Source organism: Protomyctophum bolini (genome assembly GCF_963924005.1).
Source record: "Protomyctophum bolini genome assembly, chromosome: 4".
NCBI lineage: Eukaryota > Metazoa > Chordata > Actinopteri > Myctophiformes > Myctophidae > Protomyctophum > Protomyctophum bolini.
Window position 1 is genome coordinate 41,398,417 of NC_137865.1, and position 24,383 is coordinate 41,422,799.

General features: G+C 43.7%; 2 protein-coding genes across 3 annotated transcripts in view; one reads left to right on the plus strand and one right to left on the minus strand.

The window, feature by feature from the left end:
* The window catches only part of LOC308314592 (plasma membrane calcium-transporting ATPase 1-like), a gene marked incomplete at both ends in the record, with an annotated part of 28,544 nt that extends 14,809 nt beyond the window's left edge, over positions 1-13,735 (plus strand). Inside the window, 14 exons of the mRNA XM_080762222.1 lie at positions 3,864-4,007; positions 4,158-4,372; positions 4,639-4,881; positions 5,248-5,489; positions 5,841-6,078; positions 6,659-6,838; positions 7,323-7,410; positions 7,496-7,602; positions 9,436-9,627; positions 10,427-10,640; positions 10,920-11,131; positions 11,264-11,371; positions 12,012-12,203; positions 13,355-13,735. Coding sequence (XP_080618348.1) covers positions 3,864-4,007; positions 4,158-4,372; positions 4,639-4,881; positions 5,248-5,489; positions 5,841-6,078; positions 6,659-6,838; positions 7,323-7,410; positions 7,496-7,602; positions 9,436-9,627; positions 10,427-10,640; positions 10,920-11,131; positions 11,264-11,371; positions 12,012-12,203; positions 13,355-13,735 — 2,756 coding nt within the window. The remainder of the gene's footprint in view (positions 1-3,863; positions 4,008-4,157; positions 4,373-4,638; positions 4,882-5,247; positions 5,490-5,840; positions 6,079-6,658; positions 6,839-7,322; positions 7,411-7,495; positions 7,603-9,435; positions 9,628-10,426; positions 10,641-10,919; positions 11,132-11,263; positions 11,372-12,011; positions 12,204-13,354) is intronic.
* Positions 13,736-18,006: 4,271 nt separating this feature from the next.
* LOC308314776 (uncharacterized protein) lies at positions 18,007-23,817 on the minus strand. Of its 2 annotated transcripts, none has more exons than XM_080762455.1 (11): positions 23,767-23,817; positions 23,594-23,654; positions 22,471-23,149; positions 21,679-21,802; positions 20,867-21,304; positions 20,371-20,440; positions 20,061-20,261; positions 19,673-19,811; positions 19,042-19,221; positions 18,599-18,715; positions 18,007-18,293 (listed from the first exon to the last, which is right to left on the minus strand). In XM_080762455.1, the coding sequence occupies exons 1-11, from the start codon at positions 23,786-23,788 to the stop codon at positions 18,204-18,206; spliced, it is 2,121 nt and encodes a 706-aa protein (XP_080618581.1). In that variant the 5' UTR covers positions 23,789-23,817; the 3' UTR covers positions 18,007-18,203. The 2 variants fall into 2 exon arrangements, with proteins under 2 accessions (XP_080618581.1, XP_080618580.1); XM_080762454.1 differs by having other exon boundaries at positions 19,042-19,266.
* Positions 23,818-24,383: the final 566 nt, after the last annotated feature.

Genomic DNA, 24,383 nt, shown 5'->3' on the forward strand with positions numbered 1-24,383 from the left:
GCCAGCCGGATGGCGTGCCGCGGGTTTGACTCCCGAGCCCGACAGCCTTTGCCGCGTGTCACTCCCCATCTTCCCCCTTTCCTGTCAATCTACTGTTTGCTAAAGGCCTAAAAAAAAAAATCTTAAAAAACAGCCTATCAGCGATGTGATTATATAAAAGAAAATTCTTCTTTCCTCTTTTATCTACAGATAAAAAGGATGAGAAAGGCAAGAAGAAAGGTAAGCATTTTTCTGTACTGTATAATAATGTGAACACTATGAACTATGAACACCCAGCTTAACGTGTGATTTATCTAGTATAAAACATCTTTGAAACTCCCTAATGCTGACTGATAAACAAGACTCTTTGATATCCTATAGACAAATTCACAGAGGCTTGCCTGGGTGCGGCCATTCCTGAGGTGTACCATTAAGCGCAGCAGCACTGATTAGCTACACCTGGCCTACGGAGCACCTGCTCCATGGATTACCACACATAAACACATGAAAATACAAAAATCACGGCACTCCATCTTTAAGCACACAAACATTGGAGTACTTTTTTCCACCACTGCCACCAGGCAGGCATAGACAGGCAGTCAGGCAGACTAGCTGTTGCATGTCTCCAGTGCTCTGGGCCATATGGTCATGTGCCTGCGACGTCCCTGTGGATCGGGCATGAGAGCAGCAGGTGCTCTCCGTTCAATGGTGATTAGGACCAAGGAGATTACAGACCTTAAGCTTGGCAGCTGCTTTTTTTTCCCCCTGCCTGCCGCTCTTCCCGCTAACAGCCTCATTTACTGTGTTTAGAAACGCAACGCACACATGGACACACACACGCACAGTCACACACACACACACACACACACACACACAAACACGCGTGCGTGTGTGTGTGTGTGGGTGGTGTGGTGCGAGTGTTTATGGACGCACACACGCAGTCACACACACACACACACACACACACACAAACACACAAACACACGCGCGCGCGCGTGTGTGTGTGTGGGTGGGTGGTGTGGTGTGAGTGTTTGTGAGTGTGTGTGTGAGTGTGTGTGTGTGTGTGTGTTTCCATCAGTATGTTTTGGTTTGATGTCTTGTTGAGAATGTCAGCCCAGAAAGAGCTCTGTAATCCCCCCAGACTAGGATTACAGACCAATGAGCCAAACAGCAAATCAGTGCGATTGCTGCTAAGGATCACACAGAATAGCGCCTCCTATCTGTGTCTGTCTGTCTAGATATGCAAGTAAGGAATTAAGTAACCCTGGGAAACAATGGCTCCCATTTAAGCCATGTGTGGCCTCTCTCTATCTTCTGTTTTTGTAGAGTGAGGCAGCTTCTTGACAGACACCCCCCCCCCCCCCCCCTGCCCCCTCGGACATGACGCTAGTTTTGTCACAAGGACTCACCTCCTTGATGCTGAGTGCCAAGCAGGAAGATGTTGGGCACCATTTTATAGTCTGGTTCTGGTATGACTCAGCCCAATTAACCTCCCAATCTCAGGGTGGGACCAAACCCCCAGGGAGGCTCTCCAGTCTCCAGCGTTGAAGCACTCGGCCCTACTGGTCAGAGCTGAGAATGCAGGGGGCCCCCTGCATTTTGCCTGAGAAAACCCCCGTGCAGCTCGTTGGGTTTAACATTGAGCGCTCGGTCGCACTTACCGCATTTGGACACCAACTGTTGGTGTCGAAATGCGGAAGTAGACGTTTTTTCCGGGTGCTTCAAAACGCCACTGAGCAACTTCCATCGAAATGAATGGGGGGGGGGTCCTCTATCCTTTTATTTACACACTCTAGCCACAAGGCCACTGAGCTGTGTCTATCAACATGTTAAAGGACAACTTTCGTTTTTTTCAACCAAGGTTCATGTTTTAGGTTGTTATTAGATAAACTAAAAGGTGAGTGTTCATTTTCTTTCATTTGCTGCTTTCTTTCATTTTAGTAGGATTTTAGTAGTTTTTGACAGGGGGGCGGGGTCATTCGAACATGGGGCTAAATATGTATTTTTTTTTACAAAATGTTATGGCGAATCCTTTTTTATTATTTACTATAGTCTTACTAGACCCCAAGAAATTACATCTGGCCACAAAAGATCACAGGATCTACTGAATGTGTCAAACTGACATATTGATCCTATGACACACAGTGTGGCTTCCCACCAGTAGGCTACCTTCACATTCAGTAGATCCTGTGATCTTCTGTGGCCAGATTTCCTGAGGTTTATTAGGACTATATAGTAAATAATACAAAAATAAATCACCATAAAATGTTGTAGAAATACATATTTAGCCCCATGCTCAAATGCCCCCCTGTCAAAAAGAGCTAAAATCCCTAAAACGAAAGAAAGAAACACTCACCTTTTACCTTCTATAATAACAACCTAAAACATGAACCTTGGTTGAAAAAAACTAAAGTTGTCCTTTAACATAACCCCAGCATCCAACTGGCATGCTTTGATAGATGGACCATACAGAGTACACAGTTTGTCCTCCATTCAATTCAATTCTAATTGCTCCCGATGTGCAGGTTGGTGCCTTGAATGGTTTCCTCTGTCGTGTGTGTGTGTGTGTGTGTGTGTGTGTGTGTGTGTGTGTGTGTGTGTGTGTGTGTGTGTGTGTGTGTGAATGTAATCTATGGAAAGCACCTTGGATAAAGGCGCTATATAAATGCACCATTTACCACCGGGGCGGGGGGGGGGGGGGGGGGGGGGGCAGAAGCGTGGCAGCCACTTTAGTGGGGCACACCACTTCAAAAGTGACAGTGACAGCCTTGTACCGAGATATAATCGAAGTGACTTGAATGGAATAAAATGTCATGGATTGACTAGGATTTAGTGGAATATAATGCAGTGTCAGTCAGGCAGTCAGCCAGGCAGGCTCATCTCTCAGGTGTCTGCCACGGACTTAACTGTTACGTCACATGACATTATAGTGAATGAGGAAATTGAGAGAGACAGATTATAGTAGCTATAATATGAAGAAAAATGTACCTGATAATATTTTACCTTGCTTCAAAGAATCTAGCCTGCGAATGGTTGTAGCTCACAACCTGCCTACTAGAAGGAAGTGTAACAGAATTTCTTTTTGAAGATACAGTATACTGTATGTGTACATTAATACGCTTATTAGTAGTATTTTACTCACTCGCCTTCGGGCCGCATGTGAAACAAATCCCCATTTAAAGAGTCATGTGTTATTACTAGTCAACATCTACTTCCTGAGGGCGTTTGCAAGATCGCACCTGAGCGAACCGACTTCTCTAAAAGACAGACACAAGCTATGTGGCGACCCCAAATGTGATTAGACTGGCGCAGCGCAACTGTATGTAGCAAGGACAACCAACAGGGCATTGTTTTATACTAGATACTGTAAATCACAGATAATACTTAATAAAAGTCATGCATGTTAAGCTGGGTGTTCATTCATTCGTGAATTAGTTGAAGATGGATTTGAAGATAACACTCCAAACAGCTGTTGGAGTCCATTAGGTCGAAACACCATGGACACATTAATGCAGTTCCGTCGCTACCTCTAGGGTTGTTTAACCCATTCTGACCGGGAACCCATTTTGGTGTTAGCACTATGTTATGCTTTAGCTATTGAAAAATAGCAGATCTACAAGCTCGTAGCGCGCCACTCGGTGGCGCGCTACGAGCTTGTAGGTCTTGTAGGAGCTTGTAGGTCTGCTATTTTTGAAAATTCGAAGAACGACTGACATTTTTAGAATCTGATCTCAGGTCAGAATGGATTAATCAGACCAGTGTGTGTCCTAGTGGAAACCTCGTATGAATCTGATCTCAGGTCAGAATGGGTTAAATGAATGTAATCCAGTCAAACGGATGTTGGTATCAACGTGAAAAGCTTCTAAATGTTGTCCCTTTTGTAGGAAAGGGAAAGTACGGAGCGCCTGTAGAAATGGAGCCCCTCAATGAAGACGGAGAAGAGAAGAAGAAACCCAACCTACCAAAGAAGGAGAAATCAGTCCTCCAAGGAAAGTTGACCAAGTTAGCCTTGCAGATCGGCAAAGCAGGTATGTATGAGAAACCTTTAAAGCCTTTAAAGGATACTGTGAACTCACCACAGCGATAAGCTATCACCTCAAAGTATGAGTATGAATATGCCTTTACTCTCACGATGCTCAGGATGCCTCTCTCTCTCTCTCTCTCTCTCTCCTCTCCAGGTCTGTTCATGTCGGGATTGACAGTCATCATCCTCATCTCTCTGTTCCTGTTGGACACGTTTTGGGTCCAGGGTCTACCGTGGGTCCCGGAGTGTCTGCCTGTCTACATCCAGTTCATGGTCAAGTTCTTCATCATAGGTGTGACGGTGCTGGTAGTGGCCGTACCCGAGGGCCTTCCCCTGGCCGTCACCATCTCACTGGCATATTCAGTTAAGGTACAATTAAACAATGTGTTGTTGTTTTAGTAAATGTAATGTTTAGGGTCTGCTAATCCGACTGAAGGAATGCAGATTGTAGCAGCCTGAGACGCAGAGCTGCTTGACTGATGTCAGGGCAAAAAGATCCCGTCTGCAGTCTTCTCGTCGATTCAGTGGCAGTCCATCGGTTTAGACATCAGAACTTTCTTATATTTTGTGTGTAGTCGACTGTATTAAACAAGGAATCAGTGTAACACACATTTTGCTCTCCCGATCTCCCTCAGAAAATGATGAAAGACAACAACCTGGTGCGTCACCTGGACGCCTGCGAGACCATGGGCAACGCCACGGCCATCTGCTCGGACAAGACAGGCACGCTCACCATGAACCGCATGACGGTGGTGCAGGTCCACATCGCAGACCACCACTACAGGAAGGTCCCGGAACCAGACCTCATCCCCGACAAGATCCTCGAGTTGCTCGTCTTGGGTATCGGGGTCAATTGCGCCTACACCACTAAGATCATGGTGAGTTTTTTTATTTTATTTTCCCAACGAGGAAGCATTAGTATCTTAAAGGTTTCACTACATTAATTTTAATTTATTTTTCTTTTAGATTTTATGACCTTCATTACACCCAAACAACCTGAACTTTGAACATTCTGTGGATTTTGCGTGGTTTGGGGTTTTCTCTGGGTGTTCTGCCTTTTGAGCTGCAATGAAAACAGACAAATCAGAGCACTTGTTTGAGCCAGAAATGCCCAGACCACAGAAAATCTACTGAATCTCAAAAGTTCAGGAGTATATAGCAGCAATAGACGATTCGCATTTTACATTTCAACTGAAACGTCATGAATCATCATGAATTAATTCTCCATGCTTCCTGGTTTCCAGCCTCCAGAGAAAGAGGGTGGTTTCCCACGTCAGGTGGGCAACAAGACAGAATGTGCCTTGCTGGGCTTCTCCCTGGACCTGCGCCGCGACTACCAGAAAATCCGCAATGAAATCCCCGAGGAGAAACTCTTCAAGGTTTACACGTTCAACTCTGTCCGCAAGTCGATGAGCACCGTTCTGAAGAACGCTGACGGCAGCTTCCGTATGTTCAGCAAGGGAGCCTCCGAGGTCCTGATCAAGAAGTAGGTGTCCTAAGTATTGGTGGCTTTTAACATTAAAACATTCCAGGTGAATAAAATGTGACTAAAAGTAAATGAAAACTATTCTAGAGACTATGACTAAAACTAAAATCTAAATCTTGCTGTCAAAATCAACACTGCTCTTCGGGTATAGGAGAACAAACAGGGTGTGATGATGGGGGTGATGCTGGTGGCATCCTTACACTCAATGTTCATTTGAGTGTTAAGGAGCAGAACGGACACTAGGTTCTGCTTTCGGGGGCCTTTTTAAGAATCTTTGACGTGTTGTATTACAAGTTAAAAACGTCCTTGGCCGTATATATATATACGAAGCTTCCTTCTCGTTCCTCCCAGATGCTGCAGAATCCTCACGGCCAGTGGCGAGGCCAAGGCGTTCAAGCCTCGGGACAAGGACGACATGGTGACGAAGGTCATCGAGCCCATGGCGTCGGAGGGCCTGAGGACCATCTGCCTGGCCTACCGGGACTTTAACCCGGCTGACGGAGAGCCCGACTGGGACAACGAAACGGAGATCCTCACGGGCCTCACCTGCATCTGTGTGGTGGGCATCGAGGACCCCGTCAGGCCGGAGGTATGACCACACCACGACAAGGTTGAACACGACACATTGCTGTATTATCACACTCTGCAATGATTCACATTTTAAAATGTGATAGTAGTAGTAGTAGTACTAGTAGTAGTAATTGTAGTAATAAGTAGTAGCAGCAATCGTAGTAAGTAGTTATTGTAATGTTCTATTTAGGCCTTGTTATTTTTTGTCTGTGCACATATAATTCTTAATTTAACGTTTATTATATTGCACTCTAATGTACAGAATATGCTATATAACTCTAGTTTAATGATTGTTTGATTGATAGATTTTTTTATCCCACAATATTTGTAACCCATTTTTTACACCCAACTCAATTGTCTAGTGTAATCCTGGGCGCTACACTTCCTCTGCCGACCTGGGGAGAGCAACGGACTGACCTCATGCTTCCTTCAATGCATGAGGAGTCCCTGGACGTAGCGCATGGAAGGAACACGTTATTCCAACCAGTCCTTTCCCCTCCATCAGGCGCCCCGGCTGGCCAGGGGGAGACCAGGATTACTGCATGTTTTTTTGGGGGGAAAAAAATGATTGATCGATTGTTGTGGTTTTTCCATGTTAGGTGCCAGATGCCATTAGGAGGTGCCAGCGCGCTGGCATCACGGTGCGCATGGTCACCGGAGACAACATCAACACGGCCCGCGCCATCGCTCTCAAATGTGGCATCCTGCAACCTGGGGACGACTTCATCTGCATAGAGGGCAAGGAGTTCAACAAGAGGATACGGAACGAGCTCGGGGAGGTAGGACGTGTTCTTGGTTCGAGAATAATAATAATATTAAAGTACTAAAATGAGCTTGCGGAGTTAGTTCAGTCAGGTATACTCGAGGGGTTAATATAGGCTGCGTTACTATGTGGGTGTATACAGTGTTATGCAAGAACCATAATGTCAAACGCTGACGTGGAAATCAGCTCACCGATTGGGCTATTTAAGCTCACAAGCCCAAACCACACCACAGGGTCGGGTCGGGACAAAACATTTTTTTTACAGGTCAACCACACCAATACAATCCTTGCAACTCAATGAGTTGCATTGGTGTGGTTTATCTTAAAAAACGTTTGTTGTTTCTATGCAATGTTTGCTCTCATTGCCACCGGTGGGCACTGCTATTTCTGTTCCCCATGGGTGGGTTGTTATTTTATATCTATATCCCTGCTGTTAATGGTTAATGATGGTTGTCCAATTGTGCCGAAAAATGTTGTTTTTCTTTCTTTTTTTTCTGCAGGTTGACCAAGATCTCCTTGACAAGGTTTGGCCAAAACTGCGTGTCCTCGCGAGATCCTCTCCAACGGATAAGCATACTCTAGTGAAAGGTATGCGGTTTCCTCTGGAATTCATTGGCAAATGTGATTTTAAGCAAAATCAGATGAAACTAAGAATATTGACTTGTGTCCACAGGTATTATTGATAGCACAGTGTTGGAGCAGAGACAGGTGGTGGCCGTAACAGGAGATGGAACAAATGATGGCCCTGCCTTGAAGAAAGCCGATGTTGGTTTTGCCATGGTAGGTATTATAAAGCAACGCATTGTTGCTTATAAGTTAGAAAGCCTTCACTAGAGCATACATGGACAACTGGCGGCCCCCACCTTCACTTAAAGAGGCTGTAGTGGAAACAGGAAGTACCCTAACCCAGTATGAGTAGGTCTACAGCATAACAGTTTTGGACATAGATATTTCTGTAGGTTTGCACCCGTCTCTGCTGTGCATACTGTAGCAGAGGCACTGAGGCAGTGACCACGGTCCACAAACACTGCCAAAATAGCATAATAGTAAAGAATGATTGCTTAGAACAGCCCTGAGTGTGTTAGCTGGTCCATACAGGTCCACTACTAATGGATGAAAACACTTGCTGCAGCAGTGTACTTCTGTGTACAGGTATATAGTTGTAGTTCTGTGTCTGCTGTCATCAAGTGGATAAAGTAAAGAACTACATTACTGCAAACATGTATTTCCCCCAGGGATAATATATAGCAGGATGGGCGACCATTTTACATAAGTACTTGAATAAGTATGTGTATACATGTTGTAGTTTTTTCTCTCACAATTGCCTGTCTAAAAAAAACAAAAACAAGGAAACTCAGAATTATGATACATAAATCTGGGAGATCCATCTTGAGAATGGGCTACTTGGAGACCCTGCAGGTGCCAATCTGTGGTTTGTGTCTGGCCTTTTGTGCAAAACAAGCCAACTTCTTGCAAACTTTGAAAGCCAACTGTAGCCAATCAGAATAGAATTATGAGAAATCTCCAGAGGTGCTTGTAGCATTTTATGTAAAAACTAAAACGTCATCATGATCGTGACAGCCCTATACCACCAAGGCTGTAGGCTACTACTAATGATTTGGTCATGCTCAGTGTGTTTACAGCCCTATACCACCAAGGCTGTAGGCTACTACTAATGATTTGGTCATGCTCAGTGTGTTTACAGCCCTATACCACCAAGGCTGTAGGCTACTACTAATGATTTGGTCATGCTCAGTGTGTTTACAGCCCTATACCACCAAGGCTGTAGGCTACTACTAATGATTTGGTCATGCTCAGTGTGTTTACAGCCCTATACCACCAAGGCTGTAGGCTACTACTAATGATTTGGTCATGCTCAGTATGTTTACAGCCCTATACCACCAAGGCTGTAGGCTACTACTAATAATGATTTGGTCATGCTCAGTATGTTTACAGCCCTATACCACCAAGGCTGTAGGCTACTACTAATGATTTGGTCATGCTCAGTGTGTTTACAGAAGAACAGAGCAGTTTCACATACTTCAGTAAAAGCTCTGGTCCATAGCTCTAATGCTGTTTGCATTCGATACAGAGGGGGGTGAAATTATGACAGGCATAGACTACTGTCGTCAAAATATGACTCCCAGTCAAAACACTTTGTGTTTGAAGTAGACACTCATGCTTTCTAAGGTGTGATTTGGGGCCATATAAGATCAATACAATCAACATCCTAATCTTGTCCAATAATTAGATAGGGAGGGGGTGAAATTATGACAGGCAGTTGCTGCTGTCAAAATATGACTCCCAGTCAAAAAGCACTAGTGTCTATGTTTTTTTAAATAGACACTACTCTAGGGTATGATTTAGGGCCCTAAAGATGAATACAAATTGAATATCATCATCTTTATACTGTCGAATAATTAGATGGGGAGGGGGGTGAAATTATGACAAGCAGTTGCTGCTGTCAAAATATGACTCCAGTGGAAGGGCAATACATCTAAATATATCTGACACTGACACCTACGGCAAGTGTCGAGGCGGTGCCATGTCATTGGTGTCACAGGAGGACAAATATCACCTAACCTGACCTGACGCGGTTCGTCCCCCCCACAGGGCATCGCGGGCACGGACGTGGCCAAGGAGGCGTCGGACATCATCCTGACCGATGACAACTTCAGCAGCATCGTCAAGGCGGTGATGTGGGGACGCAACGTCTACGACAGCATCTCCAAGTTCCTCCAGTTCCAGCTGACGGTCAACGTGGTGGCTGTCATCGTAGCCTTCACCGGAGCCTGCATCACTCAGGTGAGACACACACAGATCCATCCATCCATCCATCTTCAACCGCTTATCTTTGGCTAGCGGCTCCACCAAGAGAGCTCCAGACTCCCCTCTCCAGAGCAACATTAGTAACTTCCTCCTGGGGGATCCGGAGACGTTCCCAGGGCCAGTGTGGCGATTTAAATCCCTCCGTCTGGTCCTTGGAGACACAGCTACAGGTTCATAAACCTGGTCAAAATTATGGTTCAGAAGCCAATGGTGGAAAGTAACCAGACTACATTTAGTAGTAAGTACTGTACTTAAAAATGTTGAGGTATTTGTACTACGTATACTTGAGTATTTCAAATACTTTTACGTCTGCTCCACTGCATCTCAGAGGCAAATATTGTACTTTTACTCCACTACGATTATTTGAAAACTTTAGCTAGTTACTTTGTAGATATGGATTATTATTGCAAAACATACATTAACCACTTCAGCCCTATAGATGTCGGCCCTTTGAAAATAGCCGAGCCACAATGCGTTGCATCGCGAAGCATTGTGAGCTTGTAGATCTGCTATTTTCAAATTATTTTTTTTATACATTTGAAAATTTGAAACAGGGACATTCTGCAAAATGAGTACTTTTAGTTTTGGTACTTTAAGTACATTTTGATGTCAATACATTTGCGTATTTCTACATTGCAGTATTGATACTTTTACATAAGTAAAACGTGTGAGTACTTTTTTCCACCACTGTTTCCAACCAATGGTGTCACATTTCCCGTCATACACTGCAAATGATCTAATAGAAAATCCTATTTTCTTTTCTTTTCTTTGGCAGGACTCTCCTCTGAAAGCCGTCCAGATGCTGTGGGTCAACCTCATCATGGACACCTTGGCGTCCCTGGCGCTGGCCACCGAGCCCCCCACCGAGTCCCTCCTCCTCAGGAAGCCTTACGGGCGCAAGAAGCCCCTCATCTCCAGAACCATGATGAAGAACATCCTGGGACACGCCGTCTACCAGCTCACCATCATCTTCACGCTGCTGTTTGCCGGTCCGTTGGCTGCGGTCACGTTTACACGCATTGTGTCTAGACAAATACTAGTCATTGGTTAGACCAGTCATTAGTCCAGAGAACCTGGAGTCCAGAGATACACCCCATCTCAAACCCTCACCCTAACCCTATCCTCTTCCCAAAAACAATGTTTTCGAGTAAAATAGTTTTTACTTCTGTTCTGTAAAACTACTTTGGGTATCTAGAAAAGTGATATACTGTAAATCGTATATTATATTATAACATGAAGTGTAACAGATCTTTCCGTGTCCTTCCCAGGCGAGAGGATCTTTGACATCGACAGTGGCAGGAACGCGCCGCTCCACGCCCCGCCCTCCGAACACTACACCATCGTGTTCAACACCTTCGTCCTGATGCAGATCTTCAACGAGATCAACGCGCGCAAGATCCACGGCGAGAGGAACGTCTTCGACGGCATCTTCAACAACCCCATCTTCTGCTCCATCGTCTTCGGAACGTTGATCATACAGGTGAAGTATATTTATTTACCTTGCAGAATACAACGGTTATTAAATTATAATTTGTTATTGACAATAACAAATAAATTGTGCTAGGCTTGTAGTGTTTCTTTATGGAATCCTAATTTCTCTCTTGTGTTCTAGATTGTTATCGTGCAGTTAGGCGGTAAACCCTTCAGCTGTGTCCGCCTCTCGCTTGAACAGTGGATTTGGTGTGTGTTCTTGGGGGTCGGTTCTCTTCTGTGGGGACAGGTGAGGCACTTACGTTATTATAATCTTTTTATAATCCTTTGTCAGAGGAAAGAAAAATAGATTATCTTTTTAATAAGTGGCTATTATTGGAAGCCTTAAAATAAATATTGTGGATTATGTTGTCCCAAGGCGCTCTTGTATAAGCCTTAATGTGTGCTCAAATAAGGTCAGGAACATTACCATTAGCACTGGAGACTGGCAGGTTTATAATGCCACCCCTGAAGATGAGAGACACTGTCTGTTCTGTGATCTAGATGAAATTGAAAACGAAGTTCACTTTTTGTTTTACTGCTCTAAATACGATGACTGCATATTTGATGGAGCACTGCCCCCTGGTGGTGAAATCTTTGATGAAAAGCTGTATTATAGGGTATTTTATCACATGAACAGAATGTCTTTAAATCGCCTCCTCCATGTTGGTCCCAGCTGGTCTCCACCATCCCTATGGTATTTTATCACAAAATGTCTTTAAAACGTCTCCTCCATGTTGGTCCCAGCTGGTCTCCACCATCCCTATGGTATTTTATCACAGAATGTCTTTTAAAACGTCTCCTCCATGTTGGTCCCAGCTGGTCTCCACCATCCCTATGGTATTTTATCACAAAATGTCTTTAAAACGTCTCCTCCATGTTGGTCCCAGCTGGTCTCCACCATCCCCACCAGCCGTCTGAAGTTCCTGAAGACGGCGGGCCATGGAACGCAGCAGGAGGAGATCCCAGAGGAGGAGCTGGAGGAGATCATGCAGGACAAGGATGAGATCGACCACGGGGAGATGGAGATGAGGAGAGGACAGGTGCTGTGGTGCCGGAGCCTCAACAGGGTGCAGACTCAGGTATGTGGAGAGGACAGGTAGATGAGGAGAGGACAGGTGCTGTGGTGCCGGAGCCTCAACAGGGTGCAGACTCAGGTATGTCAGAGATGGAGATGAGGAGAGGACAGGTGCTGTGGTGCCGGAGCCTCAACAGGGTGCAGACTCAGGTATGTGGAGAGGACAGGTAGATGAGGAGAGGACAGGTGCTGTGGTGCCGAAGCCTCAACAGGGTGCAGACTCAGGTGTGGACGCAGTCATCAAACTAAGGATACATTTTGCACCGAAAGGGAAATTCTTGGCCGAAAACCGAATATCCGAATATGATTAATATTATATATTGTTTTTCCTACTATTGCTGTCATGGCCGTACCTTAAAGCTAAAACTAAAATAATAAGCACTATTATGGGTCCATAAAACATTTATTCAGCTCTTTTGAATGCATTAATTGCATACACTATTCGGTGATATATTTTCTGCCTATTTGGGCCGAAACCGAATAGGCCGCAATTTTTTTTTGCCATTTTCTGCCCAATATTACTTACTTACTTATTACTTACGTTGTATGAAATAAAGACATATTTTCTAATATCTAGAAAATAAAATATAAAAAAATGAAAGAGAACAATAGAATAAAAGAAAGGAAATCTTACATTATAAGGTCTAAAATGCACAGGCTAGATTAGAATATGCAAATGGTATAGGAGCCTAAGTGCCCAGAACGATGACTTTTTTATGCGTAAGAACTAAGAAGTATAGATGAAGTGAAAGCTACAGTATATAGAGGTGTAAAGTAATATATCCCAGCAAATCACCAGCATTCAAGCTTAACAAAAGGTTTCACTCATACAAGGTCACGCAGCGAAATGGATGCTCTGAATGGTACTATAGTAGCAGAGCTCAGCGGTCCAGGCACCTTGGCCGGTAGCCCGAGTCTGGCAGTGTGCCGCGGGTTCGACTCCCGATCCCGACGGCCTTTACTGCATGTCACTCCCCCATCTCTCTCCCCATTTCCTGTCAGCCTACTGTCTGTCCCTCTATAAAAAATATAAAATAAAGGTGAAAGCCGAAGAAAAAAAGTTCTCTGGTTCTAACTCTGTGTGCGTGTGTGTGTGTGTGTGTGTGTGTGTGTGTGTGTGTGTGTGTGTGCGTGCGCGTGTGTTCAACTCCTCAGATCCGCGTGGTCAATGCCTTCCGAGACAGCATGTCCCCGTACGACGGCCTGGAGACCCCGGAGTCTCGCAGCTCCATCCACAACTTCATGAACCACCCGGAGTTCCACATGGGGGACTCCCAGCCGGCCATCCCCCTCATCGACGAGGTGGAGGGAGAGGACGAGGCCCCGACCGACCGGAACTCCACCGCTCGCCGGCCGGTGCTCTCTAATCTCCCGGGCCTCCCGTCGGCGTCGGCGCCCAATCAGAACAACAACGCCGTGGACCGGATCGTCGCTCTGCACCGGGACAGCGGCAAGAAGAGCGGTCTGATCGCTCCCAATGCCACCGGCGGTCTGCAACCGGGAAGCCCGCTGCACAGCCTGGAGACCTCCCTTTGAACGGGGGCATGTTCAATGTCTCTCTAACCGCCCCGCTTCAAATGGACACAATCGCGTTTAAATCAGAGCGTTGAATGCTCTCAGCAGCCCGTCTACTGACCAGGCGAGATCTCAGTAGGAGCTGCATTCTGTGCTCTGATTAAACGTGATTTTTGTCCCTTTCAATGCATTGACAGCATTGGAAGCAGGAGCACCGCCCACTGGGTACTAAAGTCTCTCAGCCCACAGCGGCACTAACTCTTATCTGAGCCAGCATGAACTATACCGAGTTGGCAATCAAGAAAACACTTTTCACAAGTTTGGCTTGTTCTGGACTTGAGAACAGCAAACGTTTTGGACGGACATTAACCCACTTGGGTTTTACAGGTCATACTGTATTTTGTTATCTGTGTGTGCACCCATCCTACCACCCTACTACCCCCGAATCCCTCCTCCTACCTGGCTTCCATTTGTTTGTCGTGAGACCGAAACAGGTGTTAAACAGAGGCAAATTAACGTTTCTTAAAGATGGAGTGCCGTGATTTTTTCCCACCCTAAAACATGATCATCAGGTCTTATTGTTATATAAGGAGGTATAATTTTTTTCAAAAAAGTGTACAGTATTTGTTAAAATGTTTTTTTTTATGTGGGCACGCCCACCAGTTCATTAAGTATGCCTGGTTTGCCTGGTGGGTGGTGATGGGTGGTGATCCACCTGAACTGAAGCCGCACCCACAGCTGTAGTTGTATGATAAAGGGGGAGGGGTTAGGGGAGGGGCTGATAGTGTGATGTCACTATATTACCGTTTATTTCATTGGCCCGTTTGACTGTCAAGGGTTCAGCCTCCAGGAAGAAACCCTAAATACAAAGTTAATACACCATTGCACATAAAAACGACTCCAGGGTGTCTAATGAAGTACTGTCATAGACACATGAAAAACTGGGGAAAAAATGTGGCACTCCATCTTATATTATCAACATAAATTGATATATTGGCTTTTTGGGGGGGAACAAGAGCTGTTTACAAATTTGTTTAGACAAAATAGTGAGACAAGGCAAGGCACGTTATCTTGGATGATAAGCATACTGTATATTGTGAAACAAGCTTTTATTGTAACTGGACAATTTTCCATGCAGGTTGTATTCTGTACTCTGCTCTAGCATTTAGAATGATCTACAGTACTACACAGTACTGACTGAGAAACTGGCAGTGGTGGAAGTACTTTTACTGAAGTACTGTACTTACAGTACAATTTTGAGGTATTTCCAATTTCCAGAGTACTTGTACTTTTAGTACTTTAAGCCCATTTTGATGCCAATACTTTTGTACTTTTACTCAAATACATTTTCAATTCCGTACTTTTACTTGTAACGAAGTACTTCTAAATTGCGGTATTGGTACTTTTACTTACTAAAACAATTGAGTACTTTTTCCATCACTGGCAAATTGGCTGTGCAGATGTATGTACGCCTACAGGAATGTGTCCTCCGACATAGAACACCATCACTGAGACGGAACATGTTTCTGTAAGCATTACAAGTTACAACGCACCATCATCCGTGACGCTTTGTGAGCTTATAGATCTGCTATTTTCTGTAAGCATTACAACGCACCATCATCCGTGACGCTTTGTGAGCTTATAGATCTGCTATTTTCTGTAAGCATTACAACGCACCATCATCCGTGACGCTTTGTGAGCTTATGGATGGCTTATGGCTTTAGAGAGAAAGGAAAAACACGTACAGTATGTGTACAAATGATCCATGCTGCTGGTCTCAACACTGTAAATATATCCCTGTCATTGTTCTTCAAGCTATAGGTCCAAAGTTAACATTTTAATCTTCAGTGGAAGATGATATAAATTAGTTTGTGTATTCATTTAGTCCCTCGAGAGACAGACTGGAAAAGAGGGCCTCTGTTTTTCCTTTTATTTTTTGACGATGGGTTCTCAGATTGTGTATTCATAGACAAAAATGTTTAAAGTTAAGTGGATTGTTGGGTTTTAGGATTTTTATAAAAAATTAAAAAAACAAAAACAAAAAAAGAATCACAGTTATAGTTTGTTGTGAGAGAAAACCTCTGACATTCAATTTCTTAAATGTCCAGAGTGATATTTCACAAATATATTTTTTAGATCCGTCAGCTAAAAACATACAGCACAATGTGAAAAAGGTTCAGTAGAGGTTGAGATGCGTTCACTTTGAAACCATTATATACGCCCACTGATTTCTTATCCTGTCCATTCATTTGGCTGTGTGCAATTTTATTGAAACCTTCTGGTTTACTGGCTGGAGTATTAATAACTTTTTGAAATACCACAATTATGTGAATTATAGAAAGTACTTTTAAGAGTCTTAGACCTTCAGGACAAGGTTCTTTGTCGCAGCAGTGAAGCTACTTTAGAATGATTTGACATACTGTAAAATATGGCTTTTGTTTATACTATTGTTTATAAAGAGCAGTCAAGTCATGTTCATCACAAACAGAGCATAATGAGCCGGGTTGTATAAGCACCAGGTGTCTGAAGATCACCATTTTTGTTTCTTTGTTTTGGCAAGTCTGCTATGAAATTTGCCTTTTCTGGACCAATTGAACTCCATTGTGCATTTGCTTTTGGATTATGTAATTTACCATTTAAAAATGCATCTTTTAATTGATTTGGGGAAAAGAACAGACTTTATTTGGCTGGTGGTTTGTTTATCCATAATTTTCCTGAAGTTGGAATGATTTGTCCATCTCAGTTTTAACCACTTAAACCCTATTATAACTTAGTTCACCGGAGTCCTCCAGGGATCTATGCCATCATCTATGTTCGGTGAATGTACTGAAACGCCCCAGAATAGGGTTCAATAGCCAGGGTTCAAGTGGTTAGTGGATTATTCATACTTTGTAAACATTCTAAGAAGACAATATCTATAATGCATTATAAGAGACATCATTTATATAAAGCTGGATGCATTGTTGGTTATAATGCAGTCAAGCTACATAATGATGGTTATACTCATGTGTAATGTACACAGGTATACAGTCAGCTGATGACACGGATCATAATCATATACAATCATTTTTATAAAGGCTACCCGTTAGTCAAAGAGGTTTCTGCATGAAACAAATGCAAGGTAAGATGTTGTGCCACATTTCAACATCTTAACACCAAAACTCTACTCTTTGTAATGTAATATAAATATGGTCTTCCTAAAAGTTAAAAAAAGCTTTTTTTTATTTCACAATTTGGTAAAGTACAACATATCTATCAACATCCTCGAAAGTAAATGTGCTTACTGTGATCGATGTTCATTTTTTGAAACTTGTTACGTGTATGGTTTTGGACAATAAAGAACAATATTTAGTTTACCTTATGGACTGTCTATAATGTCTGTGATGCCGGTTTAGTGACAGCAATAGATCTAAAGTAACCAGAATATATATATTTTAATGGGCATGGCAAGCAATTCAGAAGCTGGAGCCAGGCTAGGACTAAAGTGAGAAGCCAACTTAATGCCTTACTATAACAGCATTGAATGAAGTAGTAATAGACATTTGGCAATTCTGTATCCATGCATAGCATTAAAGAAGGAGTGCCGGGATTGTTGTATGCGTCTATGGAGTTAACATTATTCCAATATACCCCCAGGTGTGGTTATTATATTCAAATAACTCAAAGACACGGGGAAGACATGTGTCTCCTCCGTGTTTGAGTGGTACAACCACTCCCTTACGGAGCCATGTGTATGGCTGGGTAGCTGGGTGCCTGGGTATGAGCACGAAAATAGCATGGTTGTTTTTCACCTGTGTGCAACCTAACACACACATTAACTATACAGTATATATGATTTTGGGTGTGCCAGTACAGCAACAGTACAGTACCACACGGTAACTGTCATTTCTCTACCGTTTTGGACGTGGGGCGGCTCGCCGGAACCGGGCCGGCACCGTGATCATGGCATTCCCTCTTTAACAAATGTTCTTTCAAGCCAAGGGTGTTCAGAAGGCGAGCCAGCCATCACAGTTTTCAACCTGGCATCCCGTTTTTGGCAAGGTGAACTGATCTACAGTGAAAGCTCACAACGCTGAGATGGGCAAATTCAAAAAAAGGTTTTTTTCCTTAAATAGGGCTAAAGTTAAAACAGCTACATAAAGTGATTGAGTCCCAACAGGACAATCATGCTTTGCCCGAATCCATATTCTGCCCATGATCATCAACAGTCAACAATCCATGCACAAAATTGTAAAGTGAATGAAAATTTGAGTTTTTGAACTTTAATGATCATAGTTTAAAACATTCACTTGTAACATTTATAGATAAAAAAGCAGCAAGGTGATCACAAATAAATTGTTCCATAAGAACGTGATAAACACAGACTTCATATTATGTAGTAAACAAACAGATCAGTAGACATGGACATAATGATTGTAGTAAACAAACAGATCAGTAGACATGGACATAATGATTGTAGTAGCACTCAAGTCGGCGGGACATCATTTGATCAAAAGGAGAAGTTGATCAGGGGAGCCTCGTTCACATTCTCCTTCTTTTCTGGACTCCATTTCATCAGGGGAGAGGTCAGATCAATTAACTGTTTAGAGAAGGAAAACATTCACATCAGTGGCATGCAGTTTATATATACACACACAAATCTAATAATGTGTGAATATAAGTAAAGTAAGAAATGTAAAGAAAGTATGTTCAAAACAATGCCAGATAGCACTCCAAAATTAGACGACACAGAAATATATCATTTATATAAAATATATTAAGTATAAAGAGAGTGGTGCAACAGCACAGTCACAGGTTGGGACATAGCTGTTCCTTGTTGTGGTTGCACCACTCAAAACAACAGTGTGGCAGTACAGGAACATAATCTTTTCCATGCTTCCTCACCTGTATCTCACCATCCTTGTGCGAGACGGTCCTGATGAGGTCTGGAGTATTGGACAAGTCGATGAGAGGTTTATCCTCAGGTTTAAACATAGAAACCGGGACATCCATCAGCAAAATCTAAGCAAGACATGAAGAAAATGTTGAAGATTTAAACCTCTCAAAGTCTCTCTTGTAGCAACTAAAATTAATTGGACAGCCAACTAGTGCTGGACGATTCTTGCTCAAATTTAGAAATTAGATCTCATAGGTGTCTGAATCTAGAGCGATAGGTTTTCAATTAATCTGTGCAGCACTATCAAATAGGGCTCAAGGGTTTTCAAAATCAGACTTAGAAATTGGGGGACCACCTCCCAATGTATGAATGAATGAACCATTGCGCTTTGAGCACTTGGAAAAGCGCTATAAAAATGCAATTCATTGATGTGTCACAACAGTAGCATTACCTCCTCAGTCTTGACTTCAGAGATCACTTCCTCAACAGACTGAAGCTCAATCAGGTTCACAATTGGCTCAGGCTCCTGGTTCTCTTCAGGGTTCTCTACGATTTCCTTCTGAGACTCCATGTTCTCTTCAACTTCCTGCCGAGGCGCCACATTTTCTTCAGGGTTCTCCACAACTTCCTGCTGAGGAAGCGTGTTCTCTACAACTTCCTGTGCAGCCTCCAGGCTCTGTGGACAGAATGTGTATTAGTTTTTCCAGGTTTTTCCATTTTGGGCAGGAACCCCTTTTGGTGTTTTAAGCATCATGTTAAACTTTAGCTATGGAAAAATAGCAGATCTACAAGTACATAGCGTGCCACTCAGTGGCGCGCTATGAACTTGTATGTCTGCTATTTTTTTTTAATCAGGAAAATGTGGCACAAATCTTTGAATATATATTCTTTCAGAGCAAACATTTTTAACTAAAATAGTTGCCTCCAGGATTGGCGTCGGTAGCCAATTGCATATATTTTTGGGGGTTCTTGACATGAAAAAGGTTGAGAACGACCGACATAGAAACATAGGGTGATTTAGAAGGCATTTGTAGAATCGTCCTCCGGTCTAAATGGGTTAAACCCTGCCTGCCTCGACATACCTGCCCTTTGACACAAGTCAGTGCTTCATTCTGCATTTGTGTCTGGAGAGCTGCTGGATCAGCATCTTCCAGAGAGAACAGTTGTTTCTTTGGTGAGACGACCATCTCCTCTGAGGCTGCCGAGTCAACCCGAGTAGAGCTGAAGAGAGGGAGAGGTACAGAGTCCAAAATCACATCTAATGCATGCATTTTACACTTTAAAAACAATTAGTGACTTTTGAAATGTGCTCTGCATGAAACATTACATTATGAATGAACTCTACTGGTGGTCAGGTATTTTACTCTTGCAGAGTAGCAAGCAATACTAATATCTCTAGACAGATGAGATTCTGCCAACAGCAGACACTGGTCTGTCGGGTTTGGCACGGGCTGCTTTTCACCATCTCACCTCTGGTTACTGGTCTTCCTGGCAGAGAAGAAGGCGTCAGCGGGGCCAGACCCAGGCAGCCTACTGGGGGTCATAGCGGGAATACCAGAGATGACGCTCCTGTTGACAGGGTTCGGCAAGGCAGAAGGACGTCTTATCCTAGACACGGAGGGTGTACTTTGGAACAAATGCGAATTCGGGACCACTTTTTCCTGTAGGAGACTTGAGGAAGAAATGTCAAGTTAGTGGAGAGAGGTTCGAGGGCATTTAAACATCCAAATTAAACAGGACAGTTTTAATTTTTTTAACACACAAGTACATGCACACATACCTGTCCAAACTGACAGCACTCCTTAGTCTCATTGGGATCTTGATCTTCAGTGGGTCTGGGGAGTGAACCACTACGATGGAGAAAAGGCACATCAGAAATAGAATACATCACAAGGACATTAGTTAAGTCTAATTAAGTAATGCTTGTGCAAGGTAGAAGGTAGGCAAACTGCAAACATGCAGTCAGGGTGGAAAATAAATAAGTCCTAACGAAAGCTTTAAAATTAACTTGGCTGTAGCAGATAACCAAAATAAACTTTAGGATGTCCAGCTTTGAGTGGACATTGAAGGTGAGGACAGCAGGGCGCAAATTGTGATTGGCCGGAATGTATGATGATAAAGAGCGCCCCACACTTCACACGGGTGTGATTTTTTTCATATTCTAAACTCTAAATTAGGCTGGCGGTGTGAAAGTGAATGGAGAATTTGCTATCACGAAAACATTGCACCAATGAATTTTATTTCTATACAACGAACCAGGTGAAAAAAGAACTCACCAGTTTCAGATCGCTTGAGTGCACTCAGCCGAGTACTGGGATTAGGGGCGATGAAGGCCATGGGTTTGGCCCTCGGGGGGCCCAGTGGCTGCTGGGAGCTCACACTAGAGACGGAAGCACGCTTGGCGGGGCTCTGTTGGAACGGAGTGGGGGTACTCGGTACGGCTCTCTTCACAGGCGTGGACCTGGCAAGTTTGGTCGGGTCCGTCGTGTCAGACATCTTCCGGGACTGGACTGAGAAGGACGAGGACCGCCGCAGACCTTTGACCGCGGCGGCGGCTGCAGGGGGCGGAGGAGGAGGATCAGCGGCTCTGCCGACGGGTGTGCAACGGCGGGTTTTGGCAGCGGCAGTACTCGTGCTGGCGAGTCTGTTCATGCTAGTCGGCGCACGGCTGCTTGGACCACTGGTGCTCGTGTTCAGAGAAGCGCTGAGTTTTCCTAGGATGGTTTCCAAAAGCCAAAGAAGATGGGTGTTGTAGGTGAAGTTGGTGAACACCAGATGGCACCAAAGACAACAGGATTTAGGAGGCAATAATTTATGATGCCGCTCAAATACCAAAAGTGGACAATAGTCAACAGTCTTAACAATCTCAACATTCCTCTAAATACAACGGTCTTCTAGACATTTACACGTTGAAACATGCCCATTACAGATATTTAATAGACATACTGTAATCGGCTTATACATTTACAGTACTAAACAAAACATTGGCCGATTTGTACACATTTTGCAGCCAATTAACACATGACTGTTGGTATTTAAGCCAACTTCCTTTAAAAATCACATTATATACATACAATGGATAGCTTACCTTTCCCAGTAGGAGAAACGGACATGTTGGAGTTTAAGCTAGACAAAGAGGAAGAGGGTGCATGTCTTCTGGCGTCTACCACTCCCCTCGCCTGAAGAGGGTGAGCTTTGGACCTCAAACCAACCTAGAATCATGATATGGGGCAGGAACACCCCCACTCAGTCTTAAACATTAATCAAGCAGGGAGCCGGGCCAGGGGTCTCAATTTGCTTTTAAGACTCCGTAGTGCTGATCCGGAATCAGTCCTTGAAAACACCCCCATTAACGTCACACTAAAAAGCTAAGAGTTTTGGTAGAAAAAAAAAGACGAACCGAGTGGAAAAAAGATCTATGCCGCCATAATTGGAAAATAAGTTAAATAAAAATATTAAGATAAGATTCCATTTTGATCATTCCAAAACTCTGCACTGGGTGGGGGAGATAGCCAATTGCTTATTGGGCATTTGAGCCACAGACCACCATTTGATGAGCTTTAGCCTCTCAGAACAAAGACATGGAACATTTTGTCGTCGTTGGATAAGATTTTGTTCACAATTCCATGATGTATTTATTAATGTGGTACCAGGGGAGAGATAACCGCCAAACATTGTAAAATAAGTCTTAGTCTTCTTGTAAGTAAGTAATGCAGATGTTTAACAATGATTTAAAGGAATAATCTTTGAGTCATTAAAAAATAAAAAGGTTTAACTCTTGAGAGCGTAAAATGAAACCAAATGGACCCATAAGGTCCATTTGGTTTCATTTACCATTTGGTTTCATTTTACGCTCTCAAGAGTTAAACTATATACGTACCTTGCTTGATGGAGCCAGTCTGGAGGCATTCTCTGCAGGCACTGCTCTGGTCTTTGCAGTCTTCAGTGAAGAGGCAGAGCTTGTGGCTGGAACTAGCGGCTTGCTGGGGAGAATCCCACTGCTGCCCAGGCCGGCCTTGCTTCGCAGTGCCATCTTGGGCTGCGTCCTAGTCTTCGACGACCCAGAACCAGGACTGGAGGTGTTGAGACGAGCCCGAGAGGAGTTGACACGGTCACGCACGCCCGAGCCAACGCTGCTGCTGCTGCTACTACTGCCACCTTTCAGCAAGCGTTTCTGAATGGCGGGCGGAAGCAGTTTCACGGGACTGTCCTGTACACAGAATGTCTCCCGTTTAATTGGACTGAGAGCCCGAGTAAATGGCTTGCTGAACATGTCCAGTTTGGCCCCAGCGTCCTGCACAAAGTCAACAGCCATATGGTCTTGCCTCTCAGCAGGCGCAGTACCGTCTGTCTGTCGGTCCTCGAACCGAGTGGATAGTTTCTGGGCTTCACTGCACACTCGGTCAAAGTCCTCTCCAGAGCAAGGACTCCACAGCTGCTCCTCAGCCACAGAAGAAGGCCCACTGCTGACACTGTCCATGGCCAGATGGACAGTGACCTTGCCCTCGTCCGTGACTGGACCCACAAATACTTCATCCTCACCTCCGTCTTCTCTGGAACTGTAAACAGGGGATAGAAATAATACAGTAAACAAATACCAGTGATTTAGGTATGCCTGAGTGACACTGGCAGCAAACCGTCATGCGTTACATCATTGTCACACAATCCCAATTCCCAAACCTGTGGACATTTTTAATTAACACGTGAAAGGAGTGGACATGACATGATGATTTCCCGTTTTTTATAGAAGTGCATCTGTAAGTCTTTAAATGTTCTGATGAATTCTGAGGTCTTTAAAAGTTCTGAGGTTAAGGAGGAGTGCCTTGTATTGTGTATGCTGCAGTGGAGGGCAGGCCCTTAAGTTGGGGTCCAAGAAACCTTGAACAAAGTCTAGTCTAGTGCTTTTCGGTCTCGTCCTCAAAGTAGCAGTTTTTGCATGGACTTGTGCGTTCGTTTGAAATGTACCGAGTCTACATACTGTGAAATAAAAACGTCAATCAAACCTCGCAGAAGACATTGAAACGTCGAAATCAAACTTCTCCTCAGCCAATGTATAGAAGACATCTATGGAAAAAGAGGTATACCGGTACGTTAACTCAAAGACACAACCACGCAGAGCTGCTAAACAAAGTGTTACAATTTTATACAATCACGGTTGAATTAATCCTATATTTACCGGCAGTAGAGAAGGCATCCATTCTCGGGCAGTGCAGTCAATGTAAAGTGCTGATTCAAAAGAGACAGAATACCTTCACGTTAAGAAAAATAAGTATTTTAACAATTTGTAATTCCCTAGAATCAGGGGTGACCAATACCAGTAGATCACATAGGCTGTGCAAGTAGACCACATGACATGTTCCTAAAATATAGAATAATAAGAATATAATAAAAAACTATTTTTGGCATCTACCACTTGAATTAAGGTGACTTGATTGACATACAAAAGGACCTGTGACTTGTCACCTCAAACCCACAAAGCAATACATTAATTGTGCAACTGTGGATTTCCCAAACGAACCCCGTTTGAAAAAAGTAGCCGGGGCGCTCGGACAAAAATGCTTTTTATTAAACAACGCGGGATGCAGCAGTGCTAGCGTTTGGGCTGCTACTAAATAACACCCGTGGGAGAAAATGTGAGTACTTTATATTTGAAATCTGAATGTTTATATATACGGAAATGCAGCGAGTGCCAAAAATAGGGTGAAGTTACGTCAGGGTTTCAGGGCTAGGGCATATGCTACCTAACCTGACGGCAGTTCACCTGAGTTCACCAGTGGTTTCACCAGGCTACAT

Bases quoted from the DNA above. Each gene is read 5' to 3' on its own strand.
- LOC308314776 (XM_080762454.1), bottom strand. From the start codon at position 23,788: ATGGATGCCTTCTCTACTGCCG. The intron at 20,262-20,370 runs GTATGTGTGCAT...TTCTTCCTCAAG, and splicing joins AGTGCTGTCAGTTTGGACAG to TCTCCTACAGGAAAAAGTGG. The intron at 19,812-20,060 runs GTGAGATGGTGA...CCCTCTCTTCAG, and splicing joins AGGAAGACCAGTAACCAGAG to CTCTACTCGGGTTGACTCGG.